Source organism: Halichoerus grypus, chromosome 13 (genome assembly GCF_964656455.1).
Source record: "Halichoerus grypus chromosome 13, mHalGry1.hap1.1, whole genome shotgun sequence".
Taxonomy (NCBI): Eukaryota; Metazoa; Chordata; class Mammalia; order Carnivora; family Phocidae; genus Halichoerus; species Halichoerus grypus.
The window spans coordinates 79470177-79480522 of NC_135724.1; the positions used below are offsets into that span (position 1 = coordinate 79470177).

The 10346-nt window shown below is 43.9% G+C and overlaps 1 protein-coding gene and 1 pseudogene across 2 annotated transcripts in view; one reads left to right on the plus strand and one right to left on the minus strand.

The window, feature by feature from the left end:
* RNF10 (ring finger protein 10) overlaps nt 1-6117 on the minus strand; it is a 39939-nt gene extending 33822 nt beyond the window's left edge. For both annotated transcript variants that reach the window (XM_078060897.1, XM_078060896.1), the window contains exon 1: nt 5817-6117. In XM_078060897.1, coding sequence (XP_077917023.1) covers nt 5817-5973 — 157 coding nt within the window. In that variant the 5' untranslated portion in view covers nt 5974-6117. The remainder of the gene's footprint in view (nt 1-5816) is intronic.
* A 1714-nt stretch (nt 6118-7831) lies between these two features.
* Nucleotides 7832-8382, plus strand: LOC118529207 (small ribosomal subunit protein eS7 pseudogene; annotated as a pseudogene).
* The last annotated feature ends 1964 nt before the right edge of the window (nt 8383-10346 follow it).

Consider the following 10346-nt stretch of genomic DNA (forward strand, 5'->3'; position numbering starts at 1 on the left):
GATAAAATTCAGAGTACTGTTTTTGGGATGTCTTGTAGACAACTTGCCAGTACACACGTGAATAACGTGGGGGTAGAATCTGTCCTCCTTTCTCTGAAAGGAGATAGCAATGAAGTTGATCTGAATCAGATTTTGGAAAGCAGAAAAAAAAAGTCAAGTTCCTAGCAGAAACATATTCTCTGCTGCAAGTTTTAAATTTCCAAGTGGTGGTTCTCAATCCTGGCTACACAGAAGAATCACTCGCAGAGACTTTTAAAACTGGACGCCAGGGTCCGAGGACCCAACCCAGACCTAAAGAATCAGAAAGAATCCCTAAGTAAGAGCTCCACACATCCCTATTTTTAAAAAGCCTCAGGAAATTCTGATGCACAAGCCAGAGCTGAGAACAACTGCCGAGAACTACTGTCAAGACACATTTCAAAATGGACAAGACCATTACATTAGTTAAATGGCTCAAATCCAGAACTCGGGATCACAGAGTCAACAAGAGACTTGAAAACTTAATCCAGTGTCTCAGTTCTTCCACATCTCCCTAACAGAAAAGTCTCTACCAAATAACACATCTCAGTCTTTCCCCCCATTTCTAAATTAAAGGCCACAAGTTTTTCAGTTAAATAATTTGGCTTCATCGACATTTCTAGCTTTAGTTCTAACAGGTGGCACAACCTAGAGGTCAGAATACCAGCCAGGAAGTTTCTGCTGCTGATTCATGCTGTAATCACAAGCAAGTTGCTTACCCATCACTCAGAGTAGTTGACAAGCACCTCTGGAGGGGCAACATAGGGCCTCACTATAGAAACAACTGACAACAAATTGAATCCAGCTGAAATTAGTAATTCTTTTTTTTTTTTTTAAGATTTTATTTATTTGACAAAGAAAGACACAGCTAGAGAGGGAACACAAGCAGGGGGAGAGAAGGAGGCTTCCTGCAGAGCAGGGAGCCCAATGTAGGGCTCAATCCCAGGACCCTGGGATCACAACCCGAGCTGAAGGCAGACGCCCAATGACTGAGCCACCCAGGCACCCCTGAAATTAGTAATTCTGAACGAAAGGAAGAGAGAGATGGTATCAAGATGACACGTGCCAAGGTACCTGCCTGTTAAGTGAATTTATACAAAGGGCAATTTATAAATATTGCCTAGGACTTTTTTTTTAAGATTTTATTTATTTATTTGACAGAGTGCTCGCTTCGGCAGCACATATATTTATTTGACAGAGACAGAGAACACAAGCAGGGGGAGCGGCAAAGGGAGAGGGAGAATCGGGCTCCCTGCTCAGGACCCTGGGGCTTGATCCCAGGACTCTGGGATCATGACCTGAGCCGAAGGCAGACACTTAACTGACTAAGCCACCCAGGCCCCCCTGCCTAGGACTTCTTAAGAATTCACTTGAGGGGGCGCCTGGGTGGCTCAGTTGGTTAAGCGACTGCCTTCGGCTCAGGTCATGATCCTGGAGTCCCGGGATCGAGTCCCACATCGGGCTCCCTGCTCAGCGGGGAGTCTGCTTCTCCCTCTGACCCTCCTCCCTCTCATGCTCTCTGTCTCTCATTCTCTCTCTTGCAAATAAAATCTTAAAAAAAAAAAAAGAATTCACTTGAGGGGCACCTGCATGGCTCAGTCAGTTAAGCATCGAACTCCTGATTTCAGCTCAGGTCATGATCTCAGGGGCGTGATCGAGCCGTGCCAGGCATGGAGCCCGCTTAAGAATCTCTCTCTCCGGGGCGCCTGGGTGGCTCAGTCGTTAAGCGTCTGCCTTCGGCTCAGGTCATGATCCCAGGGTCCTGGGATCGAGCCCCGCATCGGGCTCCCTGCTCGGCAGGAAGCCTGCTTCTCCCTCTCCCCCTCCCTCTGCTTGTGTTCCCTCTCTCGCTGTGTCTCTCTCTGTCAAAATAAATTAAAAAATCTTTAAAAAAAAAAAAAAAAAAAGATTCTCTCTCTCCTTCTGCCCCTCCCCCCAGCCCTCACTCCTCTCCCTTCTAAAAAAAAAAAAAAAAAAGAATTCACTTGAACAAATCACTCTCACCCCCCTCTAAAGCCTTAGTTTTCTTGTCCATGATATGAGGCTTATCCTCTACCATGCCTCCTCATAGGGCCATGAAGATTAAGAGAAAACTTCTATAAATGTCTACCACAGTGGTTGGCACAAAGTTGCCATTATTATTTGGAAGACTATTATTATTAATATATCTAAATCACTCCTGTCAAAAGCACCCCCTAGACTTCCAACAAAGCCATATAAACTAAGGACTCCAGCCAACAGGCCCAGAAATTCTTGTAACTTCTCTAAGTGATTTCTATTAAAGGTTCAAGTCACCTCAATTTTCAAAGCCATCAAAACCTCCAGGTCCATTTACAACTCAGAAGCATTCTTCAAGGCAGATTACCACTAGTAACCTGGCTCCTGGTACCGGAATAAGAGGAAGTGTGTCAGGATAGTGCTTCATATCACCAACCTCAAAATAACTGCTTCAAAATACCTGACCTTCCCTTAACCTCCATGGTAGTACCATTCCCCGCCCAGGGGAATGGGGCAAGAGCCTGGTTCTGGGCCAGGGTCCATTGTTTGTCCATAAACTGCTTAGCCTCTCTTGCCTCTTTTTACTTTCTTTGCTTTTTCTAAATGACTTTTCCCAAACCCTAAACCACCTGTCTCCTCTGGGCTATATTCCTGGGCTATTCACTGTTAAAGTGTTCTTAGAATTACATCTTAGCCCTACTGGAACAAAGCTGTAGGAATATATCCAAGAAAAGGAATGTTATGTGAATGTCTGAAGCAATTAGCCAAAGCAAAGCAAAGATCAAGTAAATCCCAGGAGCCAAATTTACCTTTTTCCTGCGTGCGTGAACTTAAGCCAACTGCAGGAACAACGACTCAAGTATATTAAACATGTAACTAGGAAGCAAAGGACCATTTCTGACATGCAGTTTAGAACACAGAAGAGGGTCTTTTTCTCACATGAGGTAGGGAAAGGAGAGGAAAGGGGAATTAAATATTTAAATCTGAACAACCCTTGTTCCTGTTACTTTGACAAAAGAAGGCAAGTTATGTATTTTCACCTTACCCTCCCTTTTCTTTCTTCAACTCAGTATTCTGAAACTCAAGAGGTCCCTTCAACAGTTTCCAGCAGAATCGAGTACATGAAGTGTTGGGTCAGCTTCTGAAATACTACGGAAACCTCTCATGGAATTACGCTGAATTTAAGCCTACTGTTTTGTTAGAGCAGCCCTCCAGAATCACTGTATAAGAGGTCCTAAATGATATCTGCCATGGTCTTAGCTAGCTGTAATGTTCTTAAGGTAGCATATGCTACCCTTCAGTTCCACCTTAAAAGTCAGCCAATATCCAGCATTTCCTAAGCCATTTTTAATATCTACTTATTCTGCCTTTGGTCTGTTCCTAAATGTGTGCAGTGGATTATGGCTATCAACTCTGTATTTAGCTACAAATCTATCCTTCCTATTTGCTAAGGGTACATACCAGTAACCAGAAAAGCAGGCACCGGCAATGGCAAACATGCACAAGCTTTCTAACATACTAAACCTAATGCTACCAGAGGGCACACTGTGTATTTCTTAAAACTTAGCAAAAAATCCTTTACAAGAGGGGCGCCTGGGTGGCTCAGTTGTTAACCGTCTGCCTTCAGCTCAGGTCATGATCCCAGGGTCCTGGGATCGAGCCCCGCGTGGGGCTCTCTGCTCTGCGGGAAGCCTGCTTCTCCCTCTCCCCCTCCCCCTGCTTGCGTTCCCTCTCTCGCTCTCTCTCTGTCAAATAAATAAATAAAATCTTTAAAAAAATAAAAATCCTTTATAGGAGTTTTTACTTCCTTCCTCAGAAGCTTTCAATTAAGAAGGTGAACAAGTGTTTTAAGAGCATTTTTATAGTATTTGTCATTAAAAAAGCACTTTAGTCAAAATGAACCCAACAATAAGTATTATACACAAGTCTATCTGAAACATTAACACTGACAAATATTTTCTTGGTCAAACTACAACAGAATTCTCTATCAGCCTCTTGGGTAATCAGAGTTAGTCCTAATAAACATATTCAAAGTCAGGGACAAAATGAGTAAAATGTTTTAAAATACCTCAGTTTTCTTGTTTGGATTGTCACAAACTTTAACTACCGCCTCATTACAGAATAAACTGAAGGCATTTATGGCAAGAGACTCATTATTTTATGTCAGTGGCTTAAAGGGGAGCCCAGAAAAATCAGTTGACAATTCAGATAGCTAGAAAATCACCATCTTTAACTTTATATCTGGGAACAGAGTGCAAAAGTAGTTATTTATCAACTACCCTGAAAAATATTCAGACCACACTAAACCAGCAGTTCCAACACTGGCCAAGAGGGCTGATTACCCTCTATCTCTAGAGGGATCTGTGATAAAGCTACACATGTGCAAAACTCCCAAATTAATCTACATAATACTGCCCGAGAAAGTCCACGCTAATCCCTGCTTAGATATTTAAAGCATTCATTTATTATCAAGACAACTAGCCTCCACCTGGAATTCTATAACCAATTTCTAGAAGTACTCAGCATTCCAGGTAAACAAGTTTGCTATATCCAATACATTAATTCTGAACAAGTCAGCCTTACAGTTGTTTTTTTCTTTTTGTTTTTAAGCCTTATAGTTTTTAAATCTTAAAAAGTTTTAAACTGGGCCTCCACATTTGGGGACTTCAAATGTTCACCTGTCTGCCACACATCTCCGCTTCCACTGAAAACATCTTCCTATTACTGCTAATATAATCACAGCACAAAATAGCAGAAATGTGTACATAGGCTTTGAAGTAAGAAGGAGAATATTCAATTCCAGACTCTGCCAACTCCTAAACTCCTGGCCTCTCGGCTTTTTCCTTCTTTAGAAATGAACAATTCCACCTTACTGGATAGGTTAATAACTGGAGTACAGATAACAGAAGTATAAACCTAGCCCACTCCCTGGCACATGGTAAGCCCTCAATAAATGGTAGCTATCATCACCATAATGGTCATAATACTGAGAGGCATGACTACAAAATTGACAAAATCTTCCCTGTGAAAGGACTCTAACCTACCACAGGGAAATAGGCATGATGTGTATTTGGTGCATAATAGGTGTCAGGTATTCTTCTAAGCTCTTAGTTGATTTGCTTCCTAAGTTAATTTATTTAATTCTTACTATCTCCACATTTACAGAAAAAGAAATCTGAAGGCTCAAGGTCTGGCAGATCTAAAAAGACTGAATCAGAGCCCATGCTCTTAACCACTACTCCACAGTGAACAAAGCCATTCGAGGACGAGTCCTCTTCAACAGAGGGATGGATCTGGGACCAGGTTATTAAATATGAAATTTGAGTTTGAAAAATCCTTGGGCCCCACCCTCCCCTGTTTAAACTTGAACACTACCCAATGCTAATTCAACATTAAAGGGTAGCACAACTTGGTGGTTTAGGAGCTTGGACTGGTGAGTCAGACAAACCAGGTCTTAAGGCGGGCCGTGAGGCACATACTGGCTGGGTGACCTTACCTTTTCTGAACCTCAGTTTCCTCATCCGCAAAATGGGGATAAGAATAGCACCTACTTCACCAATCTGTTTCGAGTATTAATGCAAGGTTAATGCAAGGATTCACGTAAACCACTCTGCACAGTGCTCATTAAGTGTTAATTTTTAAATAATGGGAGCCACGGAAAAATGGGAGAAAGGTAGTAAACGATAGTAGAAAAAGGAGCTGTCCCTGGGTGACCCAGCAGACACCAGAGCGAGGATCCTCCCCAGCCTCCGGGGCAGTCGCACCCCCTCCCGCCCACCCCCGTGGGAGCCCGCCCTTACCGCTCTTGGGTTTAGACTCGCCCGCCGGCCCCGCCGATGCGGAGCGGGGCGGCTGTTGCCCTTTGCTGCTGCCCGAAGAGGCGGAGGAGCTGCTGGAGCCGCTGTTCTTGTCCATGTCGGAAGCGGTGGCGGCGGCGCTGGGGGAGCTCTGCGGCATCAACGGGGGCCTCGGCGGCGGCGGCGGTCGGAGCGGAGCGGGCGCGGCGGGGACCCAGGCTCATGGCGTTCGGGGCCGGCGGGGGTCGGCGGCGGCAGCGGTTCTCGGCCTTCATGGCGACATTTTTCCCTGTTTCCTTCTTCAGCTTCTCAAACTGGAAAGAGAAGCGGCGGGTGGGGCTGTGGAGCCCGGCGGCGACGGCGGCGGTGGTGACAGAGAAGGAGGAGGCCGGGGCTCGGAGGTCCGGGCCGGGCCTGGCGGGGCGGAGGCTGCGGGGGAAGGGGAGGCGAGGGAGGGTGCGCGAGCCCCGCCGGCCGGCCGGACACGCTCTCCCGCCGCGGGGCAGCGGAGAGGGCTGGCTGTCTTGGTGTCGGGGACAGGTGTCTCCGACACAGCGACCGACACTCGCCTCTGGGCCGAGGCCGAGGTGCTCCGGGAATGGCGACGAGTCGCCAAACAGCATCTCGAAGAACCCGGATGGACTATATATATAGTGGCCATGTGAGAGTGACGCCCTCTGGGAAATGTAGTTTTCTATCTACATCCGGTCCCAGTGGTTCTCGGCGCCCCCCACCCCACCACCACGCCCGCCTTTGAAAGGATGATGGGACTTGTAGTTCAGGTTTTATTTTTAGTACGCTAATAATGTGCGTAATAATATAATATGCACCACTACTAATAACGAATCCAAACATTGGAATACCTGTGGAATCCGTTTACGTATTGCTTAATTTATAGTTCTTATTCTAGTATTAATATCAATTTATTTATGGCTCTTATTCTATCTCCCAATAATAATAAGGGCAAAAATAATGACAAAACCCTACATTTAATATCACTTTACAGCACTTCGTCATACAGAACTTCATTTCATTGTTAACAGTCATTTATTAATATAAGCCATTGTCAGGGCACCTGGGTGGCTCAGTGGGTTAAGCATCCAACTCTTGCTTTCAGCCCAGATCATGATTTCAGGGTCATGAGATGGAGCCCCGCCTCAGGCTCCTGGCTTACAGAGCCTGCTTAAGATTCTCTCTCTCCCTCTCACTCTGCCCCTCCCCTCCCCCACTTGCATGTGCATGCTCTCTCTCAAGAAAAAATATATATGTCATTGTTTTTTTTTTTTTAAGATTTTATTTATTTATTTGAGAGAGAGAGAATGAGAGACAGAGAGCATGAGAGGGAGGAGGGTCAGAGGGAGAAGCAGACTCCCTGCCGAGCAGGGAGCCCGATGCGGGACTCGATCCTGGGATTCCAGGATCATGACCTGAGCTGAAGGCAGTCGCTTAACCAACTGAGCCACCCAGGCGCCCTACATATGTCATTGTTAATATTTCATTTCATTGTTAATAGTATTATCATCGAGTGCTTATCATTAGCAGGCATTGCATTGTGGGTTATATGGATTATCACACTTAATCCTCACATTAACTCAAATTTAAAGACAAGGAAACTGGTTCAAAAAGTTTAGATCAGTTACCCACCATCACATAGTTAATAAGTATGTTCTCAACCACCTATGAGATAACAAGTTCTCCATATTACAAATATGGACACTGAGATTAGAAAATCTCATCACAGCCATCTGTACTTTGGAAAATTATAAATGATTCCTTTCAACCATAGCAGTTTGAGATTTGAAGGATCACATACACACACTGTTAAAGAGATGAATACATAATTTTTCAGACTAACCTCAGCTAGTTAAAAACCTATTATATGCCAGGCACTGTGCTGAGCACAAGGAATGCCAAAATATATTCAGATTGAGGTCTTAATATACTCACAGTTTCCTAAGTAAATTAAGCAAATAAGAAACTATAGTGGTTAGGCCAGTGCTCACCAAAGAGAGAAGGCCATGTTCAGTTCGAGCCAAAATATCATGAAGCCCAATGGCTATGGAAGAGTCCAGCACCTCCTAAGCTATCCTTGAGCTGAAAATGAACTCAAAACTCAAGGACCAGCTAAGGGAGTTGAATATAACAACAGCCAAGGAAACTTAAATTGGTGGTCAGAAAGCTATTAATCTTTGTTCCCATTCCTCAGTTGAAATCTTCCCGGAAAATCTAAGTCCAGCTATTTCATAAACTGGAGAAAAAGTTCAGTGGGAAGTGCAATGTTTTTGTTGCCCAGAGTTGCCTGAGCCAACTCAAAAAAGCTGTACAAAAAATAAGCAAGTGCTCCACCCTGACAGCTGTGCATGGTACAATCCTGGAGGGCTTAGTCTTCCCAAATGAAATTATGGGCAAGAGAATCCACGTGAAACTGGATGGCAGCCAGCTCATAAGGGTGCATTTGGATAAAACATAGCCAAACAATGTGGAACACAAGGGTGAAGATTTTCCTGCTGTCTATAGCAAGTTCACAAGCAAGTATGTTAATTTTGAATTCCCAGAGTTTCACTTGTAAACAAAACTGACTAAATAACATATCATTCACCCAAAAGAAAGGAAAGGAGGGAGGGAGGGAGCAAGTAGGGATGAAAAACTACAAGGGAAGATGGTAACAAGAGCTATAATAAAGTTAACACAAAATGCTGACTATAGCAAAGGCTCCAAGGAGAGGTGTACAAACAGTTGGGGGTGGGGAGTAGAGGAAGGCTTCCCAGAGAGGTGTCACTTGAGCTGAGCACAGAAGGGTGAGTGGAATTTCAGCAGTCCTATATGAACAAATAAATTGACAAAATCCTAGAATTCCCCTAATTGGGTCCTTTTTGGCTCCTTATACATCATCACATGCGATACAAAATATTAATAAGTAATGTATATATAAATCAATCAATTTCTTGAAATTAATAGTTTTAACTTGAATAAAGAAAATTAGATACTAATCTCGTATATTTAAATTTCCTTAAAATGGCCTTCATCAGTCCTTGTCCTGCTCCACCTTTTGCAGTTTTTTCCCCGCAAGTCATATTGAAATGAGAACAAATACATAATGTTGGTTTGTTTGGAAATTTGCTTTGATGTCTACAAGGAACAGCCCCAAAGCCTGAGGTCCATTCTCATGTATGACTAGATATGGAAGATATACTAAGTTTCCTTGATGAATTTTTATTTCCTTTAACAATAATGTGAGAACTCTAATTACATGGATGAATCATTCCTTCTTTCTATCACTTTTAAAAATAAAAGAGAGGGAAAGAAGAAAAACCCGTGCAGCTCTTCCAAAAGAAAGCAGTAGGTGTCCATCTGTCAGGCTACACATTAAACCAGGAAGAGATTTTTCATTTTCAAAATAGTTTCTTAGGGTCCTTGGCGCTTTCTCCTTGTGAAATATTTACAGGAAACATACATTTAAAAAGAGAATCAAAGCAGAAACATAGAAATCCAAGCAAAACTCACCACCTCCATCCTCTTTTGCTCAAGATGGTCTACATTACCCTTTCCATAAAAAAAGAACCGGAAAATCTGGGTTGGAAGTAAACATCCACACTATGCCAGTTGGCGCTAGAAGTGTAGCTTTGTGACAGCAGAAGAAGGAGGGTGAGTGGTGATTGGGTCTGACTCACTAACTAGACACCAGAGCTTTCCTTCCCATTTATAAATTTCTTAGGTACATAAAATGTAAAGACCAAAGAACAGCCTTTTGTATGTTTTTTTTTTTTTTAAGATTTTATGTATGTATTTGACAGAGAGAGAGAGCACAAGTAGGGGGAGCAGCAGGCTGAGGGAGAGGGAGAAGCAGGCTCCTTGCTGAGTGGGGAGCCTGATGTGGGGCTTGATCCCAGGACCCCAGGGATCATGACCTGAGCCAAAGACAGACGCTTAACGATTGAGCCACCCGGGCACCCCTATACATTTATTTTTCAGAGTAGTCTAGCACACGTTTCTCAAGAATGGTCTGCCAATTCCTTGCATCAGAATCACCACAGGAGTTTGCGGATTTCCTGGATGGCTCAGTCGGTTGAGCATCGGACTCTTAATTTTGGCTCAGGTCATGATCTCAGGGTCCTGAAATCCAGCCCTGCATGGGACTCTGCGCTGGGTGTGGAGGCTGCTTTGGATTCTCTCTCTCCCTCTCCCTATGCTCCACCACCCCCAATAAATAAATCTTAAAAAAAAAAAGAACCACCACAGAAGATTGTTCAATAAAGATTCCCAATGCCCATCCCTACTGTACAGATCTAAAATCTCTGATATTTGGGCCCAGGAATCTGCTTCTTCTTCTTCTTTTCTTCTTCTTTTTTTTTTTTTCTTTTGGAGAGGAGAAGATAGAAAGGAGGGACAAAGGAAGAGAGAGAGAATCCCAAGCAGGCTCCACATCCAGCATGGAGCCCTATGGGGGCTTGATCTCAAGAGCCTGAGATCATGACCTGAGGGAAATCAAAAGTCAGAGGCTTAACCCACTGAGCCACCCAGGCGCCCACCGGA